The sequence below is a fragment of the Ruditapes philippinarum genome, unplaced genomic scaffold (genome assembly GCF_026571515.1).
Source record: "Ruditapes philippinarum isolate M1 unplaced genomic scaffold, ASM2657151v2 ctg285_1_1_1_1, whole genome shotgun sequence".
Classification (NCBI taxonomy): Eukaryota; Metazoa; Mollusca; class Bivalvia; order Venerida; family Veneridae; genus Ruditapes; species Ruditapes philippinarum.
Genome location: NW_026858036.1, coordinates 493,746 through 520,015, shown reverse-complemented (window position 1 = coordinate 520,015; position 26,270 = coordinate 493,746). Strand labels below are relative to the sequence as shown.

General features: G+C 32.3%; 2 protein-coding genes across 2 annotated transcripts; one reads left to right on the top strand and one right to left on the bottom strand.

The window, feature by feature from the left end:
- The first annotated feature begins 5,820 nt into the window (after positions 1-5,820).
- LOC132751908 (uncharacterized) lies at positions 5,821-15,447 on the top strand. Its single transcript, XM_060742120.1, has 8 exons — positions 5,821-5,844; positions 10,027-10,092; positions 10,466-10,596; positions 11,485-11,603; positions 11,995-12,180; positions 13,613-13,669; positions 14,047-14,640; positions 15,008-15,447. The coding sequence occupies exons 1-8, from the start codon at positions 5,821-5,823 to the stop codon at positions 15,445-15,447; spliced, it is 1,617 nt and encodes a 538-aa protein (XP_060598103.1).
- A 656-nt stretch (positions 15,448-16,103) lies between these two features.
- On the bottom strand, positions 16,104-26,270 carry LOC132751907 (uncharacterized). Its single transcript, XM_060742119.1, has 6 exons — positions 26,088-26,270; positions 19,997-20,609; positions 19,504-19,572; positions 19,249-19,326; positions 17,613-17,779; positions 16,104-17,408 (listed from the first exon to the last, which is right to left on the bottom strand). The coding sequence occupies exons 2-6, from the start codon at positions 20,574-20,576 to the stop codon at positions 16,539-16,541; spliced, it is 1,764 nt and encodes a 587-aa protein (XP_060598102.1). The 5' UTR covers positions 20,577-20,609; positions 26,088-26,270; the 3' UTR covers positions 16,104-16,538.

The window sequence follows — 26,270 nt, the reverse complement described above, 5'->3', positions numbered from 1 at the left end:
TTCTGCTGTTCGTATTTTTGTTCCTGTTACAACCTGTTAATTTGCTTAACTTTTTTTAAATAGTAAAAAATGTAGTTCAATCACTTCCCCTCCATACTTGGATCGTTATTTTTGTAAAACGTTTTGGCAAGATTGTATTTTTTTGTTTCGTGTACTTCTGCTTCTAACTTGATGATTGTATATGTTCACATGTTTTTACATATTGCAAACTGTGACTCTGACAATAAAGTTTGAATTGAAATTACTTAACAGAATGGGTAAAAATCTAATTGTTGATCCGAGAGTTACATTTTGCTTGCACTGGTATTAAGCGTTTTGATTATCTCAATTTGATAAAATGGAAGCTGTTAACATGCAAATTAGATAAATTACAAACTGTATTTGAAATGTATAACTTCAAATTTGCAACATGTAAAAATGTAAACGATAGAACGTACATAACACGTTTAATGCTTTGCATCATGGCGTCAAGAATGTAACTGCATCAGTTAACACTCTCAGGTTGACAACACCACACTTTCCTTTTTACATTCTAACGCGATTAACATTTGTAAACGATTTTGCAACTTCCATATATGGCATTATCACGAAAATAGGCGAAAATTAATGGGCGGAGCCAATTTTCACGAAAGCAGAATATAAAGAGAGGTAACTCTTGCGGGTACAAAAATATTTCAAATTATATAAAACTGTCATAAATTTCACATACATCAACTGCATTACAGTTGACTTTGAATATCCTCTGATTTTGTTAAAACGTATTCAAGCACAGGATATTAAAGTAATGCAAACTTGGTTAAGATATAATGTTACAATTGTAACGTGCACGGGCTAGCTGTTATATATATAATTATTGTTATGGCTACTTTGCCAGTTGATTGGTTACAAATGATTATAACGTGATTAAACTTTGGAATCAAGTTTACTTAACTACTGTTTATAACAGTAACGTACCTTTATAGTTAATGTACTTAACTTGAACTTTATATAAAATTGGGGTGACACTTTTAGGCTATATGATATATAGAAAACCCACTTGGATATCGAGTTTTCAATACTTTAGTAATAACAATTACACCTAACGCAATGTTAAAATGATGCAAATGCTATACTTTGTAAATAGTGCAAGATTCCAAGTAATTTATCTAAAATACTAATTAATTGTTTCTGTGATTTTGACACTTAGGCAGCTGGGCAGAGACTGACTGTCCGCAGCTCTATTTATACCCAATAATGTAGTTATATTTAATGATCGTTTACTGAAGTTGAAGAAATCAAGCATCTAAAAGATATTAATGATGGGCCGAATATTGGTACGAATGGCATTGAGATCGAATGATTTTAAGGGCGAATTGTTCTGATATTTTAGAAATAATAAATATGCCAGTTATATCAAATTATTGCTACGAAATAGGTTGTTAAATCTATTCATTTAATTTTATGTATTTTTTTACTTATCTATAAAAGATTAAACTATACATTTAAACACAATATTACATATTTGTTTACAATTTAACTTATCGGGAATTTAGGTATAAAACCACTAAATATCATTATAGAATCTAGGCAGAATAGAACAATCGTCACAAAATGTTACAACGTTTATACTGATAATGAGCATAATAATATGCAAAAACTTAATTTGTTAAAAAAACATTAGGGAACCACATTGTCTGGGTTTGTTTACAATGGTTTAAACTGTTGATGTAGTAATACGTATGTCTTTACATTTAGCAAACAGTACTAGAAAGCGAAAAATGGAAGTCACTTTTGTCAAAACGAATAAAGAGAACCGAACAGTAAGCCTGTGTCTTCTTTCTTTAAAGGACTATATTGGGTTGTAGAAAAACCCAAATGTTTGACGAAGTGTATTACCACGGAACTATTCAAAGTTTACTGTCGATAATTACGTTTTATAACCAAAAACTTGTAAATTTGTCCCATTTTAATGTTGAAATAAATATCCAGTTTATCCTAGTATCTCTGTTTACCTCCATTGGGAGATATTTTGAGTCATTGGATGTCAAATTATTAAGTCTTTTATTATAAATATAATTATGTAAGCTGACGTAGGTTAAAGTCGTCTTGTATGCATTGTACTGAATCAATAACAGCTCTAAAATCTGTGTATACATGCTGTCAATAGCTGTTACCTAGACTTGCTGGAACTATTTTTATGTGCATGAAATACTACACAGAATATTTATAAGTTTTGTAAGTGATGGCTTTCTTAAAGATAACATAAACAAGGTATACATAAATTGCTTATCAACATACATAACTTTGGACTCATTTAATTATTTTTATTGAAGAAAAAAAGGTAAAAATGGGAAAATATCTATACAGTATGGTAATAATGAAATGTTATTTATGAAAGGGTACAAACAAATTTGGTATTAATTCATTTATTAATTTTACTATTGTTAAACGTTTTTTCTTGTCAAGTCATACGCTTAAATTAAGGTTACTAATATAATAGTAAATGCTACTACTAGGAAAGACAACATCCAGAATTTGGTCTGTATTTGTATTTAGTCGAATCAAAATCTCTATCAGATGTTGACTTGGAAATTTGAAAGAGTGTTAAGCTAGGTAGCAGTTTAACTGTCAATGTTACTCATTCCTATGCAAACTGGAATCCCCTCAGTAAAATTTATTTGTCGTTGAATATAGTCTTATCAGTAACTTTGACTTCCTTTAAAATATCTAACATAAGACAGTAAGTAACCTCAGGCTGGTGAGTTTGTCTGTTTTTTGTTGTTTTTTTTTAGTTTTTTTTTTAGTTTCTTTTTCTAGGAAATGTAAAATCTACAACGTTTCAAAACTTATAGGCCTATAATCATTGAAAGTTCGCTGATGTTAATTGAATAAAGGCATAAAATGGCAATCATGCAAGAGAATTATGTTTGGTGAATAACTAAACACTAAACACCTAAAAGGTATGGTAAACGGAAACTACGCCGGTGCGTGTTTTTGTTTCCTTCTTGTCGCTGACGGTTAATACCGAACATGAGCGGATAAATAGGTTTATTTACGATGATGTAGTGGACGGCGCGTATTTTATCTCCTATTGAAAAACGTGTAAACCTGGATTATGCTGATCCGAATCGTGTCTTCTCCAAATCCCTCTCGAGACGTGCACGTCGCGGAGAAGGCACTCGGCAGGTCAAGGGCAAGTCGTCTTAAGTAACTGAAATGTTATGTATGAAAGGGTACAAACAAATTTGGTATTAATTTATTTATTAATTTTACTATTGTTAAAAGTTTTTTTCTAGTCAAGTCATACGCTAAAATTAAGGTTACTAAATTAATAGATAAATGCTACTACTAGGAAAGACAAACATCCAAAATTTGGTCTGTATTGTATTAATTCTTCAAATCCCTCCCGAGGCGTGCACGTCTAGGAGAAGGCACTCGGAGGTCAAGGGCAAGTCGTCGCAAGTACCCAGAGACGATTGGTTGACCTGTCGTGTCTAACTCGAGAGGGTGGTGCTAACAAGAGCCGTTTTATGTTAACCGCCTGTTTGCTGCCGTCACGGAACATGATGCTAAATGCCACTTATGTCTTTTCTCCAACGAACGAAGAACATGATTAGGAAGATCAGCTTGAAAAAGACGTCCCCGGTGAGACTTCTAGACTGAACCTGCATGGACGCTGAGATTTCGGACATATGGAATTTCCGGCGCCGAGCTAAAATAAACCTAAAAAACACACACCGAATCATGATGCGTTTGACAATGTAAAGCTAAGAAAGTAACTTCTGTTTTGTCGGCGTATACACGAACAATGAGCATTCGCATGCTATGATGAACACTTGGTATTGATACTATCAGAAAAACAGTTTATGTTTTGTCGGGTTTAACAAAATGTATTCTGTTGAAATACATATTAACAATTGTAAATCGGGCAAACTCAATCCAAGAATGCAACATTGGAGCCTGCAACATTTTCATTTTGTTGTGTTGGCTTTCTTTAGGGATTCTTTATTTTCTCTATTTCATTGTCACATCCGTGTTGTTTGTGCCATGTGGTTGCTGTAAAATATCTCCCCGTACATTTTAATCAATGATGTTATATTTTCGATCCTTTGAAGATCGTTCAGCACGACATTATTGTTGGTATACATGTTATGTGGTACTTTAATTTTCTTCTATTTGACCTTTTTACAAACTTGGCCGTGGTTCCAGTTTTCCTACTTGAAATACTGTAAAAACCACTCTTAGGATATGTTGCCTGCCTTTTTTTAAATTTGTCTTTTGACGTAATATATGTGATATTGCAGGCTTCCATATAACCTCAGACCCCCTTTCAAAATTCCATTTTATTTAGTTCCGCCCATTGTTTCTCGTCTAGGGCACACGCATTTTTATTACTTGGGGGACCATACGCCGGCTTTTCATGGATGGCACTACTGTGTCACATTGAAGGTTCCATGATAATTGCCGTAAGAAACACATCTGCGGATTGTTACCAAATTCAAAATTTCACCATTTTTTGTGTTAAAATGTGAATTCTGCTAAAGCCGGTGCTAGGGGCGTGGACGGTAAACTTGCCCCTTTCCATTTACCCGCCCAATAAAACAGGCTCAATCAAACGAGCCTGCAAAGCATGTTTCATTTTTGTTGTGTTGGGCTTTATTAAGGATTCTGTATTTCTCTATTTGGAGTTTACATACAAAGAAATACCAATTGTATTTTGTTCCGTAAACAAAACTGTACAACTCAGATCAACAAGGCTTGATTTTTGGCAACGAATAGCCCCAATAATTAGCGAGCTTAATTATTTTCTATAATTATATTTCATTGAAATTGATTTCAAAAATATGTTTAAAGATATACTATGCTAAATATGATTTTTAAAAGTATATATAATTGCTACACAGTATCTTTGTATCCATAAAATAAACATGTATATATATAAAGTGTCATTAAAAAAACTGGCAGTTTTTTTAAAGAAAAGATCAATTTTACTTGACCTGTAATAGGGAATGCAGCTTTCCATACATAGTTTATTCATTATTTTATTCAAATTAAACATTTTCAGTAAAAATTTCATGGATTTTAATACATTTCTAAGATAAAAAATATTTTACCCAAAGATGACCAAAGTATATTTTTAATATTGTCTTTGTACATAAAATAAAAACATATATCGGAGGTGAAGTTATCATAACTAGAACTGCCAATGTCATGGCATAAATAACCCCGCTAACCACTTTTTCAGAATCAACAGAGGCCATTTAGAGCAAAGGACATTTTTTTACCCTCTTGCCAATCTAAGATTACTCAGCAAGCTCATTGCTAAGTTATGTATTTTACATGCTTCAAATGTGAAAATGTCAAAATCAAATACAGTGCGGACAGGCATTCTTAAGCCTTTGAGCAGACAAGCTTATTAAATTAAAACTCCATGTGACCTTGACATTTGGCACATTCACCTAAAATCAAAAAGGGCCATCTACTAGTCATAAACAACCTTAAAACTAAATATAGGGAATGTTGACCTAATCATTTTTTAAGCATTTGAGCGGACAAGCTTTTTTAGTCAAGGCCCTTTGATCTTGACCTTTGACCCAGTGGCTTCAAAATCAATAGGCGTCACCTATGGCTATGGCCATGATCAACCTCCATGTCAAGTATGAAGAGTCTGGGTCAAAGGTTTCTTAAGTTATTGGGCGGACACATTTTTTGATGTCAAGGTCCATGTAACCTAGACCTTTGACCAAGTGACCTCAAAATCAATAGGGGTCATCTATTAATCATGACTAACCTCAATACCACATATAAAGACTGTGTTGTGCGGGGGTATAATAAAATAAAATGTCTACAACTATGCAGCGAGGGGTAAAATCCCGGTTTAAATAATAAAACAAGTTAATGATTAAACAAATATTTGCTGGACAATTTAATTTTTTTTTTAATAAACATGAAACGTATGTCTCCTGTATCTATTGCATGTATGCAATCTGCTTAAGGTTATAAACTATTGATGTATAAAGTTTCTTGTTGAATGCATTTTAAAACAATATTTAACTAAATTGATTTAAAAAGGTATATTGGATCTACATTCTTTATCATTTTTGGCAAATAACTTAACTTAAAAGACATGTTTAATAGCTTATTGGCATACGACCATCGCCAAGTATGATTTGCGGTTCATATCTAACATTGTAAGTATTATATATATGAGTATAGTCATTAATTATATAAATAAATACAAATACATTTAACAAACAAAGATAAAAAAAAAAACAGTTGCAAAAAGTATGATGATTGATTTATCATATTTACTTAAAAGCAATTAATAACAGAAAAAACAGTGTTTTTTAATTAATATCATTGGCAAAAAGAAAATGAAAAAAACTTAACAGAAATCTAGACAATTTTTTTCCTCAAATGTTTTACGAATATGCTGTTTAGCTATTGTTTACGTAACGTTTTTCTCGATTAAAAAGTCATTTTTTTTTTGTTTGGCCAAGAATGAATGTTTATATATATTGAAATAGTAAGTACTCTTAAATCAGAATAAAATGGAAATACTAATAACACATGGTACACATTTTCAATAACTTTCATTTTACATTTCACACATCATCTGTTTTTTCTCTATCTATTCTTCTGAATCAGCCTTCTTCTATAACTATAGCTAATTTATGATCCTAATATCTCTACATTTACAAGTTGTACTACTAATTTATTTTTCATAACAAATATCAATGTATATTTCGTTATAAACTTCTAACTTTTCTAACAAATGGGCAGTTCAGAATACAAATTTGTCATATTTTTGTGCCCCCACTACAGGGGGGGGGGGCATTTAGATTTACCCTTGTCCGTCCGTCCGTCCTTCCGTCCGTCTGTCCGTACGTCCGTCCGTTCCCTTTTTTGTGTCGCACGTAGCTCAAAAAGTAATTGACCTAGACTCATGAAACCTTACAGGAATGTTGATCAGCATATGAAATTGTGCACCTGTGTATTTTCATGTGGATATATTTAATATTTTAGAGTTATTGCCATTTACTTAGTAAAAATTTGCAATTTTCAACTTGTGTCGCATGTAACTCAAAAAATTATTTGACCTAGAGTCATGAAACCTTACAAAACTGTTGCTCAGCATGTGTAGCTGTGCACCTAGTTATTTTAGTGTGGATATTTTAAGTGTTTTTAGAGTTATTGCCCTTGACTTACTAAAAATTTGCAATTTGTCAACTTGTGTCGCACGTAATTCAAAAAGTATTTTACCTAAATTCATGAAACCTTACAAGAATGTTGCTCAGCATGTACAGTTGTGCACTTGAGTATTTATGTGTGGATATTTTTAGTATTTTTATAGTTATTGCCCTTGACTTAGTAAAAATTTGCAATTTTCAAATTTGTCGCACGTAATTCAAAAAGTATTTGATTAGAGTCATTAAACCTTACAAGAATGTTGCTAAGCATGTTTAGTTGTGCACCTGGGTATTTTCGTGTGTATATTCTTAGTATTTTTAGAGTACTTGCCCTTGACATAGTTAGAATTTCCAATTTCCAACTTGTGTCACACGTAACTCAAAAAAATATTTGACCTAGAGTCATGAAACCTTACAGGAATGTTGCTCAGCATGTGTAGTTGTGCTCATGGGTTTTTTCGTGTGGATAGTTTTAGTATTTTTAGAGTTATTGCCCTTGACTTATTACAATATTTAACTTGTGTTGCACGTAACTCAAAAAGTTTATGACCTGTCGGCCTGAAAGTTTCCAAGAATGTTGCTCAGCTTGTGTACTTATGCACCTTGGGGTTCTCTTGTGGATTTATTTAGTATTTGTAGTATTTGTTCTTTACTTAATACAAGATTTTTAGTTTCAACTTGGGCAGATGTAGCCAAAAAAAAAAAAAAAAAATTGACCTAGAGACATAAGATTGACAAATCGGTGGAGTGTGGGGGCATCAGTGTCCTATGGACACATTTCTAGTTTTACCTTTAATACGTTGTCGTATAGTGCTTTTAACTTGTGATTTATTAATTAGGAAAAAAAAAACAAAAAAGCAAACGAACTGAAAACCAGTTAGTGTCCAGGAATTCTTGTCCTTTAAATACATAATTTTATACATAAGAGTACTTCGGGTTTTCCTTATTCTAGAACAAAGTTTTATTATTCTGATAATGACTGATTATGGAATTTACCCAATTTTCCATAACGAACCCCTAAATTTTGTTTGATAAAAGCGCTCTATATATCTCACACCGTATAATCAAATTGGCAGACATCCGTTCAACCGTCGACAGCCGTACTAGTATATTTGTCGGTGTAAAAAACAACAATTGACGTACTGTAACTATTAATTATTTTTAACATATCCCAATTTTGTTCAAATAAATCAATGATATGGATTCATAGTCAATATCCATAGGATCATGTTAACAAATTTCTGGCTCTGTACAGGCTTTATTTTACGCGAATTGTGACTGAAAATAACCACACTTTCTGATGAGAAGCGGCATTTGAAAAAAAAAAACAAACACACAAGCTTACATTTGTCATGATGATTAATCATTTTAAGATACGATTCGTAAACGTCAACATTTAGTCAATAATAAAATCACGTGTTGCCGGTTGTAAAATATGGTTCTGCACTGATTGCAAGCAGTTGAGAGCCAAATACAATTCTATTTGATACAATTCAATTGATTTTGATCTTGTTAGAAAAGAATAAAACAGAATATTTAATAAAATATGATAAACAAGATCAACAAGGAAAGGCGGCGTTCAATGAACGCAACCCCCATATGACCCAGCCACAAGAACTAAAGTTTGATATAGTTACTTTAATTATTTTACATAGTTCCTTTGATCATGATAAGTAATGGTATTTCAATACACAATACAATATGATTAAATGATGATAGACTATACAAATATTACAAACTGTTAGATAAATAGCAAAGGGTAAAACATTCAAGTATTACAAACTGTTAAATAACAATCAAAGGGTAAACATTCATTAATTTTAATTAACATTTATTATGCAAAGTGTCAACAATGTCACTTCTTTTATTGTCAGTCAAAGGTCTATACATATAAGTAATAAAAAGTGTAGGGTCATGTCCACTCTATTAAATTTAAGATATGGGGTTTTGTCCACTCTATAAAATTTTGAAGTGTGAGGTTTTGACGTGTGGGGTTTTGTCCGTCTTCCTTTTGTTAATGGTGAAAAGGGTTTAAAACAACTTTCCTTCATTGCAGTTATTTTGAAATTAGTTTTATAAAAGTTTGCTTCTAAATATAGAATTTTTCTCTGCTGTTAAAGATATGATTGGCAACATAGTGAAGTATGTAAAGAAAATACCTCTACGTGTCTACAATCTATCTACGGATGTCCAGTTTTTTTTATTAGATGTACTCAATGTTAATTATCTTAAACGTCTTCAGCATTGCAGATTCTCTTTATATTTCATTTATATATTCTGACTTTTTTGTATCCACTCATAGCAATTATTAGTAAATAACCGGTGTCCGTTGGTGGAACGAACAATGTCTCAGCAACGCGTTTTTAACAACCATTGTTCACTTTGACTATACACCGTGTTTCTGGTCTGTGTAGATAAAATATACATATACATGTTTTACTCTTAAGTGAAAAACATACTACGGATATGACAAAAATTACACTTAAGATTTTCTTAAGAAATTTTGTTTAAAGGATATTTATGGTAAGATTTCTCTTACAATGAAAATTGTCGTACGTTTTGTTGTAAAAATACTTTGTACTTTACATTCGATATTTCGGCAGCCGCAAAAAGTTGCCAAAATACTTTAGTTTTTTTATTTTCTTTGTTCCCTTTGAGAGCCCCTTTAAATCTTTGAGAACGTTTTTTTAAAACTAGGGAAAAAAAATATAAATTAGTTTTCCAGCTTTAAAATAATAATTTTTTTATATAAAATTTCCCTTTCATTAAAAATAAAAACCAAAAAAATGAAACAATTCTGAAAGTAGAAGGCAACATGAAAATGAACACAGATTGTTTTATTGAATTTATTTTTCAGGGTATCGGTAGAAGCATCAATTCGAGAGGGTTCAGAGACATTTCAAGCAGCTCCATCAGAACAGCTGTATAACTTTTATTTCTTCACTTTATTAGCAATTATCTCATCCATTAGTATGATTTTGTTCAGGATTATTACTACATCAATATGAAATAATTATATGTTTTCGATTATGTCATAGTTCAAATGAAATTTAATTTTAAAAAATGTAAATAAAGTTTTTTTATAAAAAAAATAACGAAAATGAACATGATAATAAAGTTAAAGATTAAAATCGACTCATTTTTCTATGTATGTTATTATGTATGGTAGAATAGGTACGTTTATGTAGGTTGTAATAAGGAAGCGTAGAGTAGAGCTGAGTAAGATACAGCAGGAAGGAATAATTCCAATAAAATGAATATTTGTGAGTACAAAACATTTCATTTCTTCACAAAAGGCTGATGGTGATAGTCATGTTGGTTCACAAGCAAGCATTTGTAATGTTGGTCCACAAGTCAATATCATCCATTATGCTGATGAAAATGTAATTGACGTTGACTGTAAAGATGAATCGTCGGACAGTACGATGTAAGTCATTCGTTTTACTATATCTGTACTATTTGTTTTTAACGAAGCTTGATGGACGTTAATTTAAAATTCTAGCAAATTTCTCCTTTAAATATGAATCAGACAGATTAAGTATAATAAAATAGTCTAGGCGGTTAAGTATCCTTTGTAATCAATAAACTAACCCATCTACATGATCTATACACCAAAACATTATATTAAGAAGAAAGAAAGTGAATGAGACAATAAATATACCTATACATTACATTGTCTGGGTTAGTTACCTTAACGTTTGTCTAAGGTAATAGATACTTAAACTATACACTTGTTAGTCAATTCCCACGTATTTAACGCACGAAAAACATTGATTCATGTTATTTGGAGGGCTTAAACTTTTGAAAAGGGGTGTTATTTTCTTAATTAGAGTTGCCTGTACTTTAAAGATGGAATGCAAGTTAGATAAATATCGTTTTGCTATGAGGTAATATCCGGGAAAGGATACTACATTTTGTATTTCCTTGAGCAAGGAACTTTACACTCATTGCGTAGTACTGGTTGGTTCTAGGGTAAGATTTGAATGTGTTTATAAGTTTATAGCCTTCAAAACATTCGAATGGAAACAATATCTGTAGAAACTAAACAAGTCCAAAATTGACATAAACTTATTAATGTGAAGCATATTCTTCTATTTAACACCTTTTATAACCAGAAACTGCTTTAATTTTATCATTTCATAATCCTGTGTACAGAAGCAAAATGACATATTGACGTAATTACCCTTTCATTTTATACTAACAGTTGTTTCAAAGTGCCGCAAATTTAAACAATCAAAATACATGTAGCATTAATCTATTAATAAAGCAGATCAAAAAGTGATTGTAATAAGTGTTTAATTAAATTCCTTTAAAGGACTGTTCAGATATCTAACGAACGGCTTACAGACGCTGATTTAGCCACACCACATACAAATATTAAGCTCCAATCAAATTCTGAAGACACAAAGGGATACAGTGAATGCAAAACAGAAGGTATATCGTGAGTTCCCCAAAAAGCTATATGCATTCTTTTAATGCTAGTGTATTTTTTCTCAACTCCCAATTTCGTGCTTTAGTAATAGCTTTTTAAGTTTCGAAATTTCTATCATCTTACATCTCATTTTATGACGTTGTATGTGATTTTATAAAAAAATGATTTATTTATAGCATTTACATCAGTAAAATTGTAATAAAATGTGCGCAAATGTTTAACGTGTGCACTCAATGATAATGTAGATTTCTAACCACCCTTAGGTTAGAATCTGCAAAATTTTCTGTCATTTAATGCATTTTTTATTGTGTTGCTTATATATAAAACTTGTTATTATTAATACTTTTATAGTTTCATTATTAAGTATGTAAATCACAACATGAAACTGTTTAGATGCAGAAACCAAACTTTGTGAAAAAAACGAAGACGACTCAACACCTACATTAACTAAAGAATTCAATAATTACATTTTAAATAAAGAAGAACAAAAGATGGATGCAGATCAAAGCAGCAATAACTATCAGCATGATCTATGTTTAACAAATTACAATAACACGAATACTCACACATGGAAAATAGGCAAGTATATTCTTGTGTGTTTTTTTTTGTTTTAGTTTTTTTATGTGAACAATCAATATTTGAATAGCTTTTATTTTTTTTCCCTTCTTAAATACATTTTATTAATTAAATCTTATTAATGCACATGGTTTAAGAGTTAAATATTCATATATCTGATATGGTTTATCTCAGATGTCCTTAAAAACAAATACATTTGAAGTAGAGGATATAGTTAAAGCGTTCTTAACAACATTTCACGTATTACTACATTAAAATATGATCAGATAATTTATATTAGAAAGAAATTCATCATAATTGAATTTAAATGTAATCCTAATACTGTCTAGCATGATAAAAGTTATTCACGGTCGTGCATTATTTATGGATAACAAATCAATTGTATAGTTCTTTCTATTACAAAAAATAAAAAGCAAAATTACGGAAATCAATAAAAGACAAATACAAAACAAAATAATACATTGTTAAACATGACTTCTGCATAAGTTCCGTCAGGCAAACACATTACTTGTTGATAACTTAATACAAATAAATATACATGGTCATAATATCAGAGACAAGAGCAAGGCATGTTTGATCTTCCGCAATCTTCTTTGCATGTATCAGAAAACATTTGCATCTTGCATGGAACTCTTACCCGGGGCGGCTGTTGACGAGAGGTTAAGTCGTTGACTTCAAACAACTTGCTTGCCCCTCATCGCTGTGGGTTCGAATCCCGACAGAAACATTGAATGAATTATTTCATGTGAGGAAGCTATGCAGCTAGTTACGATACGTCCGTGGTTCTACACAGATGCCCGTTCGTGCTCGTGCCTGAAATGATGCATGGAAGGGCACCTGAGGTCTTTCTCCACCAGTTAAGCTGGAACGTCGCCATATGACCGTTTCTTTGTCGGTGTGACGTAAAACCCGATCATACAAACAAACAATAACCCGGGACCCTGGACTACCGTTCTTCGAATTATCTTTTATGAGTTAACAGTATTATAACGTGACATATTGTCCCGCTATACTGAATTTCGTCTAATGTAGAAAATGATATAAATGGTTTCGAATGATATTACAGTAACGCTCCCCCCAGTTTGTTGTCAAGTATCTGATAGTAAAACAAATGTCGAGCCTACCATTCCGCTATACAGTCTCAGTTATTCGATCGATTTCACATTTCCTCCACTCAATAGTGAAACTTTCTATACCGTGACATATTCTCCGCTGCATTTAAATTTGTCTTTAAACTATTCTATATCGTGCATAAGCCATGTCGTGTAAGATATATTTTATATTCATTTTCTTGTTGTTAATTAACATATCTCATGAAAATCAAATTAACAGTTATTTGACTTGATAATTGGAATAAATATGAAATATAATTAAAATGAATGCTCATATTATTACACGAAATCTTACATACCAATTGTTGTTTTTATTTTTCTAGATCCGTGTGCATGGGAGAGATGTCTTGGGGAACAATTCAATGAAGCTACAGCCATGAGTATGTTAAAAGATAAACTGCTGCCTAACGAAAAAATACTTCTCGAAATCTACAATACAGTCACAGCTTCATCAAATATTCTTCGAGCGATCTTGCGCAATATATGCGACTATGTAAAACAACAATCATCCTCGATTTTACATGTGTGGCCGGCGCATAGATCGAGTCAGGACAAACAAAAAAACTTGGTATTTGTTATACACACAAGTAAGAAAATCGAAATCGAATGTGAATTCAAGACATACCAGCGATGTGAGGATGAATTATCAGATACACATATTTTAGAAAATGAAAATATATACAAATTCCAACAAACATACGCATGCAAATTACTAGAAATGGAAAATGTCAAGGCATTTGTAAAAGAAAATGCTAAGGCCTTACAACAAGTTGGGTAAAATCTTCAGGGTTCCAAACGGAGACATCTCTCATGGAAAACATTCCTTGTGTAGCATTATATGTTCAAATTAAGGGTTTGATTCCATTTCAAGAAAAATCATTCGACAAAACTGTCGTTGGATACCCTTTCGATGTAAGAGAAGGCGTGTTCTGTCTTTGTGGTAAACCTGGTGACTTACATCAAAAGGTTAAAATGGGATGCGAAATTGACAGCGGATATGGTACCAAACAAGGAACGATAGGGCCTTTTGTCCAGTTACAAAATCACACGGAAACGTACTTCCTAACAAGTGTGCATGTTGCTCTTGACAATAGGCAAATGGAGGCGTTAACGAAAAGTCGTCACGATTACATATACTACGGTTTCGCTGGTAACAATACTTTCCAACCACCTGAATCAAACACAGTAGGCGATACCAGCATTAGACATCACCTTGGCAAAATTAAACTGGCCGTCTATAAAGAAGGTAACAAAGACGAAGGTGGAATGGAGTTGGCATTGGTACAAACCAATAGAGATCGAGAGCCCGATGATGGCTATTTTCCAGATGATATCTTCCGTCCGCTTACAGGTATAGAACCTTGTGTTCATGTTTGTAAAGATCACCCAAATATATATGTATTGTGTTGTTTTGACACATAATACCGTTTCCATTCCAAAGTTAAAAGTTAAAATATAATAATGGATACGTCTTTTAATGAAGAGTAATATCGTTTTAGATTATTATCTATCTTTCAAAAAGTTATGTATGCAAATTTCTTTTTACTTATAATTTATGAAACTGTATCAAATATTTATGCCTTATAGGAAAGGAACTGATAAAGAAACACTTTTTGCTATTTGTAATCTCCATTTAATTTTTTATTCTTGGTATTTTTTATGCGTAAATTGATTGCTATTATATTAAAGAATATTAATAATAAACAGAAATTCTTCAGGTTACCGTTTCCATTTTTCATCTGGGAGAATTCTCGAAAAGACACAGCTAGAGAATGCAATGTTCTTTTTGTACAAATTTGGTTGTTCTAGCGGTTTAACTGAAGGACGATATGTTGATCACTGTACATCAGTTAGAACAAATAAACTTGAAGAAAGAGGAAAAGGTGTAGATATTACTTTGTTTAACCAAACTCAAATCGAAAATAGTCTTAACTCAAAACCGTTTGCAACGCAAGGGGATTCTGGCTCTCTTGTTTTTGCTTTTCATGGTAGAGATACACGAGCAGTGAGCATATTTGAAGGTAAAATGGATCATTATTATATGGCTACCCCCATCGAAGATGCTGTTAGTGTTATCAGTAAATGCTTATCACAATTTAAAGGTCAACAAAGGTCATCCGGAGAAGAAATGGAAGTTGAAATGAATCATAACACCTGATTTATTTATCAACCGTCTGCGACAATTAACCACCAATAAAATGTCAATTGTTTGCCAATTTTTATACCATTTTGTCTAGATCGCAGTCGAGTGCAATCGGCAATTGTGTTGGACTTCAGTTTCACTTTTAGGAAGATATAAAATTATGCTAATAAGAGTCTTTTTATGGTTTATTTAAATCATTTATGGTGTATGCTACTAAACAAAACACTTAAACGAAGCATCAGTATTTGACTAAAATTACTTTCTCAGTTTTTGGTATGAATAACCGCAAGTATCTAATGTAAATCATCGTCAGTTTCATCACGGACTTTAAATCACGTGGTTGCATACATTTCTAATCATTGTTTCATATGTTTAAAATAAGAGAAAAAATCTGTCCTATCATCCTCTCTTATCAACTACTTGTGAAAAGAAAACGCCAAAAACGACTGTAACAGAGTAAAACGAGCACAATTACAGACGTAATATAATTTCCGTGTCGTAATACTTTTTCTTTAACTTGCGCATTCGTTGGTGATGCATTTTATTCGGCGCTGATTAATGTATTTAGTGCATAGCTCTAGTGATACACCATTCGTTTGCTGTCATTTTGCATTTGCGTATAATCTTGCGTGTAAGCTTCGTTTATAGCAAAAAAAAAAACAAAAAACAACAAACGTCTCCGATGAAATATTGTTTACCTATTTAAGCCATAGAAATTTGAAAAAAAAACTAGTTCTGAAGGAAATGCTAGTTTATGAAGTTTGAAAAAACGATGAAAGAGATCATGAATATATATTTGCAGCATGGTAAATTGTAATCGAAATTACGTAACTTCACACTCATTTTCTATCGTTTCAATACAAATACAAAAATGTATACGCTTAACTTTACTATTATACTTCAAAAACAAATATATAACAGTAAATATTCATATACAAAAGGAAATTCTGAAACTGTTTCTTAGAATCACATAAAGAATTGTTGAACATTGTTAATTACGTAGCTGATGAAATTTAAGGAACATTTGTAGCTTATCTTGCTTAAACATCTGACATATTGACATCTCACAGGCATTATTATTTTTACTATTGAAATGATACGTTAATTCAATACATGTTGAAATCTTTGTTTGTTACGGATTTCAGCTGCTCTAAACCCTTGTCAAGTCTGACCGTAGTATATGAACCCTTTTTACTCATATTCTCTCCCATAACGATTGCAATCAAATGGACTTCTTCTCCATATTTGTCCGGATTCTCAGCACACACTATGGCTCCACTGTCGCCTTTCTGACAGAAAGCATTGCCTTCCTCTCTATCTTCTACAATAATGTAGTTTTCATCCAAATTGTCGTTTTGAACTGCGATTTGCTCCGGAACAGAAATTGTTCCAAGGCCTAGTTCGGTTTTAGCTCCTTTAATGTGAACTGGTAAACACATAAGCTTCTTAGCATCATAAGAGAAAAGTTTTCCTTGGACAGATTCATTCTTTTCATTAACGTATGTTTTATCGAATGATATGTTATCATCCAGTGATGCAGCAGCGACATCCAGGTATTCTTTATTTGTCTCATCGTCCTTAACTTCTTTCATAATCTCGCCGATATACACATTTTCTTGCTTTGCTATGTACAGTTTTCTGTCAAAACTGCATTTAGCAAAATGTCTAGATAAGATGGCCCAATCACGCTTTGATTCTCCTGAAGATGTATAAGCAAATCCGCCGAGTGTACCAGTATAAAATTCATTTTTGACATATTCGACTCTTACACCTTGACCTACAGTACACGTTGAAAACTCCTTTATAACAGAGGGTACTACAGAGTATTTTGTTATATTATGTTTTTCCATTACATGTCCGATACTTTGTTTTAGATCATCGGATATCGTTTTGACATTGACATTTACTTGAAGAGTACTGTAACGATATCCACAACTTGTTATCGAGTTACTCAGCTCCTGTAACTCTTGCAATATCTGTAAGACAAAAGCAAATCGTTGTAACATGAATTAACCAACCTATTTTACTGAAGCAAAATATTTATACTCGTAGTGTTTTAATAAACATCTATTCACAAGTTAAATTGCATTTTATTGAACGGTATGGTAACGTTACTTTAGAATATTGAAAAAGGAGTTTTACTTAATACTTTGTTACTAACTGAAAAGTGAACTACAAACCGTTTTATCAATCTTGTACAAGCATTCAGAATGACTCGGTTTTTCATTTTCTGGAAGAATGCTTCTGTTAAATAATCCAACAAATTCGTAATAAAGGCGTTCAATCAACTCTGAGTCTGTATCTGATAGTTCGACTGGAGTTCCGCTTTTTGGACTTTTGATCTTTCCTAAAAAAAATACCGAACACGAAAATCGTTAAACCATTTATGATTTTTATGATATATTTTACGCATAACACGAACAAATATACAAGTTGACTTTTAAAAGCTTGCTAGACATGACACAGTGATCGGGAGTAACATGTTAACCATTTAAGTTGAATTGTTAAGGTTTGTTATGATGGCTGATTTGGTAAATTGCACGAGAGCGACAACGCAACCCATATCGTTATCGCCTTTTCGCTAGCGACAAACGGCGCGTTGTCGCACTGTCGTCTTGTCGTCCTGTCTCTAGAAATGCACGCCAAACGGCGCGTTGTCGTGCGGTGCGTTGTCGCGATGTCGCCCTGTCGCTTAGCTTATAAGCCAATCCTTCGATTTGAACCGAGCGACAATATGACATCGCGACAACACGCCGCAAGACAACGCACCGTTTTGCGTACATCGTTAACGACAGAACGACAAGACGAAAGTCCGACAACGCGCCGTTTGGCGCTTTGTCCTGTTGTCGCTAGCGCCAACACGACGCACAAAAGCGTTCCAAATCAGCCACCATAGTTTGAAGTAAATAATGTGATTTCGTTCCGACATAAAGCAAAGCCTCCAAAGTAAGTAAAGAATCCATTGCTGTTTGGCTTATCTGCCATTGACAGCAAGTATGTATAATTTTGCAAGAAGCCATGTTTAAATAAATGACCTTTAAAACTAACAAGTCGTTACGTAAATTGAAATTAAAGATATATCCTCAGCGGGGCGTTCAAATTGACTTACAACAAGAACATGGAACCAACAAGTTAACGACAAGCATTTAAACAAGATGTTAGTTTTATACGGTGTCCTATTTCTTCCATAAAATTTCGTTAGTAAACACGCGATAACTATCGCCTATAAAGGGCAAAATTTAATACTTAATTTCGCAGGTCCTAACTTTCGCTAGTCTCTCAAGCGAAAATGATTGCCCTTTCCATAAACCAGGGACACTTATACAAGCGATATTCAACAATTTCAACTCGATAATTATCATCTTATTTTTCGTATGTTGTGTATTTCTTCACGTGATAATCATCACGTTGAATGGCGCTAATTATCACATAAAAAACTAGCGAAATTGAATACATGCGCAATTTAGTCTCAATTTCGCCCTGTAGAGGCGGTAATTATCGCATGTTTAAATTTTGCTAGTCTCTCATGCGCGCCCTTTAACGCGATATTTATCGCGTGAGGAACACACAACATACGAAACTTAGGCGATAATTTCGCTAGTATAAGTTTCCCTGTTCTCAAGAAAAGGCGCTCGAGAGATTAGCGCAATTTAAGACATGCGAAATTTAGTAATAAAATTCGCCCTAATGACGCGATAATTATCGCGTTACTAGCGAAATTTTGTGGACGAAATAGGACACCGTAGTTTTTCAAGTATCTTGATATAAAATCAAACTTAGAATAATAAAAATCTAATTCAGAATTTTAGTTTGTACCTTGTTTCCCTTTTACACATGGTATTTGTTCAGTCGTTACCGACAGGTGTTGGTAAGCCTGTCTCGGTGAATCTTTGACTGAAATATTGTTAACATAACGTGAATGAAGAAATGTCCTTTGTACAAAGATGTTAGTATACTTGAACATAAATTACTATCAATGTACAACAGTGCTGTTTTAAGACGTATGTTTATGATAATTTATAATTATTTAGAATAATTTTGTACAACACAGTCAAGAATGAAACATTTTACCACCCGATCCTGCTGATTTTGACCGTTGTTCTGTTGACTCGACGTGTTCAGATTTCACAGATGACTCTCCTTAAAATGTATATAAATATGTGTTATTTTATCTCTGTGTATAACATTTATAACTTATTCAATTGCACTTCCTATTGAAGAGTAATTAATACATAGTTTCTGTATTAAAGACTTACATTGTCGACATTATTTGTTTTACCAATGACAAATTAATTTCATTCTTTTTCTTCTATAAATCGCCTTTTCATTTGATTATCAGTTAAATCTTTAGACCGTTCATTTTAACAATATCTTCTGTTTTATTTTGAAAACGAAATCTCGACGGCTGAAGATATCTTTTGCTTCGAAAGGTTATGAAAAATTAAATGATTTCAAAACATGAAACAAATAGGCTTCTGGATCATTGAATCAATATCATGCAGAACTAATCAAATATCATTGAGAAAAAAAAAAGAATCAGACAAAACTTATACAATAGCTGCACTTAATTTAACTATGTAGCTTATATCTTTAGTAGTATTTCCAGTAAGGATGACATAAAGTTTGTCACATGCAACTCTCATTCCTGCAAGAGCATTTCTCTCTAAATGAGTCGATAAAGCAGCGCCAACTTCTTCCACAAGACAAACCACAGTATGATTTTGGCTTCTTAACATGTTTGACAGAACGACCGTTGACTTGTTATCCTTTCCTATCAGAATAGTACGCTCGGGAAACTTTTTTAATTTTGTCAATATATCTTTGAAGAAAATGCAGTATGCATTTTTGTACAATTTAGATTCTCTTTCCAAGGATTCGAGTTTATATCTGTTTTCATTAACGGTGTTCCGATTTCTCGGAATAATTGATTTAATATCTATGAATTGGTCGGTGGATTCTTCTGATTTGCACATAAATATGCGAATATTGTCATCATTAACATCTTCTATCAGTGGTTTACAATCATCTATTATTTTGTTCTTATTTAGACAGTTATACCGCTTGGCCAAATCTTTTCTTATCTTCAACGTGTACTGATATCGTGGAAAACATGCTACTGGTACACTAGCTTCTATCACATCCATCGTTTGAAACTGTTATTTGGCAACAAATGATTCCTATCAAAACAAATAATATTATGACTGGGAAAATAATCAAATAATAATACTATATTACAAACTGTAACGCTGTCGGAGATGTCCCTTATATAAACAAAGAAGGCCGGAAGCGTGATATATTTAAAAACAGATACATTCGCCGTTCTTATCCCCCCGTACTCATTTATTTTTAACGTCTGAGAAATAAAAAAACAAATTATGTTGCATTTTGCTCTAAAATGACAATAGTCTCACTAAGAAAATAAATCCGGACACCAATATCTTTAATTCAGTGATTAACGATTTGCATACCCCTGAAGTGTTGTTAACTAGACGTCGCACTGTAGTGACAAACAGAGCGTGCAAAAACCGTTTCATTTCTATTTCACTATAAATACTCTGTAATTTATTGAAATTAAATAGAAAGATAAATAAATAAATTTTTATAAATAAATAAGTAAATAAGCACAAAACGATTTATCAACATTTTCAAAATGTCTTTTTAAACGATTTTTTTTTAAACCAACTGGAACTTAAAGAACGTTGCTTTCAGAAATTCTAAGGCGAAAACAAATTTCACCGCCAAAAATGTAGTTCAACTATATCTATTTCTTAACGTGTTAAATCTTGGTGTTATACATGCACATATAGCACAGTATGTCGTTCAGATGTTTGTAGCTTATCACTCAGACCTACTGTGCATCCTAACTACATACTGTGCTATTTTATTACACAGATCACTCAAAATAAAGATCAATTTTCTAAGTTAAACATTTTAAATAATTTAAATCAGTTTAATAAAGTAAATTAGCAAATCACGAAGCTGCAAACTTCAAATTAAGCTTGAAGTTACGTTTTTGTGAAAACAATTTTTTTAACAATTGGATACCATCATATGCATTGCTTAACTAGATAACTCGTTTATTATTGTTTGTTACGCTACAAAGTAAACTAAATTTAAACAAACAGTAATTGATTACGTTCTAGCTTAACAGTTTTAGTATTTATCGTACACCAAGAACATCATGCTTTTACTAAGAATTTTTTTCCAGAACGTTTTTCACTTAAAACAAGAACTGCATTGATATCGTAGTAACAAAAAAACTAAAATTAATTCACCTAAACCAAGGATTGAAGCAGAGGCCCCTGGATTACTCAGAACTGCTAAGATATTTATTATCAAAAAAAGTAAAGAAAGAAAGAAACAACATATTGATGATTATATAATATACAAAGTGTAAAAACCTTAATTGCGTATATATCCGTTCATGTAAGACAAAACCTGCGACATCTACATTCATACTATGCGTTTGAATAGCTGTAAAAAATGATAAAAAGAGAAAACAACAACAAACAACTATATAGGTTAATTCAATAGAAACGACTGAATAAAAAGTAACAAGCTTCTATTGGATTTCTCCACAGCTGATTTTTTCTAAACAACGGGAATTCTTGAGGACGGCTAATAGTTTTGCAAACAATTTTCAGTCAAAATTAATTTCTAAGGGCTTCTGGTTCTAAGGGCTTCTGGTTCAAGATTAAAGCAATAACGCAAGATGACTATGTGGTACCGCTGCTAGACTTGATCGGTTGTTTGCGATAATCTCGTTACGTTACCAAACCGAGTCGTGAATATATTCAATATTCCCGTTGGGGTAATTCATTTAAGTTTCTTTTTATTTATTTTATAAAAAAGGCTAAACTATTGAATTTAAATGTCTCGAAGAAGGCGAAGCCTCAGGGCGAACATTTAAAAACAGAAATAACACGAAACAGAGTTTAGTCTTTTTGCTCCTTAGCCCAGACAAAGCATACATGAGACGTCACTTAAATGTGCTTTTACTAAACTGTATTTACTAGTTAACGGCATGTGATCGACTACGTGTTTTAAAAACGATAACGCTCCATCGAGAACGTCTGCAATCTCCAAACAGTTGCCCCATAAGAACTTAAAGTTCTGCAAGTGTTGGCAAAATGAGATCGAAACTGTATTGCCTTATGTCAGATCAATGTGACGATGTGTAAAGCTATTATTCTAACACACTTTACACTTTCGCCCTATAAATCTGATAGGGCAATAAAGTGCATTATTACACGATATGACTTATTTTATTCTTTATTATAGTCTCATCCATACAATTAAATATACATATAAAACATTTAAAACATTGACATTGTATATAGCCATTCTCGGAAGAATTACAAGGGACTTGTTATAGCTAATACTAAGAGGGATAACTCTAAAGTCTATATTTTATAGAAATGTATAATATGTACACTGTACATTTACCTCCCTTATATACGTATTCACATTCTCAACATTTACATCATATAAATCAGTCGCAATAGGGTGACACAATTGCACGTTGTCATTATTTAAAACGTTATTTGAAACATTTAATTGAAAAATTATAATACATATGTATGGCATAAAAACAAATGCATACACGTTTTTGTAGAGTACGTGGTGTTTTGTAGAATTCCAAGTAGTATTGTTTTTTAATATGTGTTACTTTATGTAGCTGTTTAAAACAGACACTACGCAATGTCGCGTGTTTTATTGTATACATGTATATTTCATACTGTTAACATCTGTTTGATATGTAGTTATTTTCATTTCTTCAAATTATTTTACTGATATACTGACTGTAGTAGTCTTCTACTTTACTATCTTAGAAAATCTTATTTAACCAAATTTGATTCAATAAACCAAGATGAATGACATTTACAAATGTTAACATAATGTATTACAATCAAATCATATTATACTGAGTAACTAATTCATAAACTGTGAAACTTCTGTCCGCTTCTGAGTTTATATAAACAAAACGTCCACTTCTTTCAATATTTTGTTAAACGTTTATCAAATAAGTTATGACTGTCTATTTACCTTTTTTTTAGTAAAATAATCGTCCTCTTGATCGCATTGATAAAATCACACAAAGGAATTAGTTTGTTTATATTTAAAAAGATTTGGAAAATTGGTTTGCACCGAGCAGATTTTAATGGCCCTCAGTATTTGAAAAGGTAAATAAAGATTTATTATGGATTTACGAAGCAATTGATATATCGCATGGATGATTCAGTTATACATACCCTTGTGCGTTTTAAAAAGCTGTTAAAATGTATTTATTTTTTTACGCAACACATCAATAATGAAATATATTCTTAACAATTACTTGTATTTAAATACTATATTACATGTATTTAAATACTATATTAATTGTAATAAATTCCAGTGCGTTTCAACGGTGTATAATTGTACTACATTGTTTGTTTGTTTGTTTCATTTTACGCCTTTTTTCCAACAGTATTTCAGTCATATAGGCGGGTAGTTTCCTAACCATCGTTCCTGGAGAGTTACAATTCATACGGTTGTTCGGAAGGTTGTTTGTCAAAACTTTAAATTTTCGCGTCTTTAGACTGGTACTGCTTAGACGGGTTCGTCGGATCACTTTTTTGTGTTCCTCATTAACTTTACTTATTACCTTTGTCAAATCGAATTACGTCATTTGACGTATGTAACATAATTGTCTGTGTTTTTACGTCAATACCACGTAAACCGTCACTGTGACAGTTATTTGAATCACACAAGGGACAGCATGTTTATGGAAATCTGTGATTTTACATCAAGTTCTGTGTAAACCGCCGAAAGTGCAAAGACAGACGCTTGATCTCCTTCAGCAAGTAACAATCGGTCAGCAGACCTTTCGTTTTCCTCTATCATAAGGGATTGTGTGAATGTAGAAGTGATGTCCAATACAAACAAAGAGCCGATCGGTAAAATTAAGAATACCATACATACTGACCGTCGAATAACTTTGTACGACAGTCCCTGTGTTCGGCGACAGCAATAAGATTCTTAAATACTTAAAGAAACCTTAATCTTGACTACTAACCACGAGATGAAACAAATGAGGGATTCAAAACGATGTTTACGATTTTCTGAGAGAATGTGGCGCATTTCTAAATAGAAATATTTTAACAGATTTGACGGATAATTAAGGTCCTACCGCTTTAGTTAACGCAGAATGCAGGTACAGTTGTCTGTGTGAAAACGCTCGTCATCACCACCGTCGACGAAGGCACATGGTTAGAAATCGGTTGATACGCATATGTTTTATGGTCCGCAAGGGCGTGCTGCTAAGCTATGCCGTTCCGTCTTTAACAATTGTTAATTAATAAGTATAATATGGCAGCCAAGATCAACAAGGAAAGGCGGCGTTCAATGAACGCAACCCCCACACGACCTAGCAACAAGTACCAGTTGCCAGGAGCCCAGGAGTACCCCAAACAATTGAATGCATATTATAATATTTAAAGTTTTTATAGTTGTATAGACATTGTTAAACCTTCTAAATTAACCAGTTACCTATATATATGTGTTGTTAGTTAGCTTAATATGTAGATAACCAAATTGCTGCAAATTTAGCTCATTCGACGTGATCGTCATCAAACAATACAAAAAACAGCCAAAAATTAAAAAAAAAAAAAAACATAAAAAATCTCGGCATAGAGGAAAACTCAGAAATGTGTGCAATATGTTCAACTGGAACATCCCTCTTTACTCGCCAATTCGCCACCACTTGCATGTTATAGATATATTACAGATATAACGCACAGCATCCTATTTCTTATAGACAGTATGTGGTATGAGAATATTTTTTAATGAATGGATGTATGGGCATTCCAACATATATGCGCGTTAAGGGGCGACACTTTGAAAAGGAATAATACACGACGCAGGAAGCGTTACTTGGTATTTTAAATACAATACAATGATGTGGACGTCATTGTGCGTTCTTGTGAGAAATAAATTCATATTTCTTATTCCTTGTTGTACGTATTAACGTTGAATGTAATGAAAATTTGCGAAAGTTAAGATGATATTTAATTAACAATATTGTCAAAAATTTAAAACGCACGTACTTAAATTAGAGAAGTTTTCATAGTGTTTGCTTAATCCTTATATATCCATATAATGAGCATTTGGCGAATAAATAATATTATAAACGTCTTTAGTTTATTGCCGTCACATCTGATGTCATATGACATGTTAACAATAATGCGCGAGAGTTCATTATCTAATTATTGAGGTAAAGGTGATAGCGTGTTAGAATGTTAGAATATTTGTAAAATTTCTAGGAATCGTATAGAAAATATATGTAAAAATCATAAAAGTAAGATATGACAAGTTAAACCGGTTCTAATGTATAATTAGACAAGAAAGGACTACTTATGAAACAATATCAAAGTAATATCAGAAGCAATAAAAGTACAGAACGATATAGTAATGACGACATGAACTTTGTTTTATATTTTTTGCTCATTAATTTGAAGACCTTAACTGTTATCACTTATAGAGTTATCAATGAATGATAAACGAACAATATCTTTAATATTGAAAAAACAAACAGCAACAAAAAACATAAAAAACATAAAAAACAAAGACAAAAACCCAAAGTGAAATAATGATCGTTTTTGATATAAATAACTTACTGATTTATTTTTTCTGATATCATCCGTCAACTACTTTTTTGTCGCAGTTTAAACCCTAATCTTGAAAATCATTTAAAACTTCAAATAAATATTTTAAATTAATATAAATCTGATATGTCTTACATGTATCTGATTGAAATTTTTATTGAACTAAATAAAGAACAAAATACTTATGTCAATACA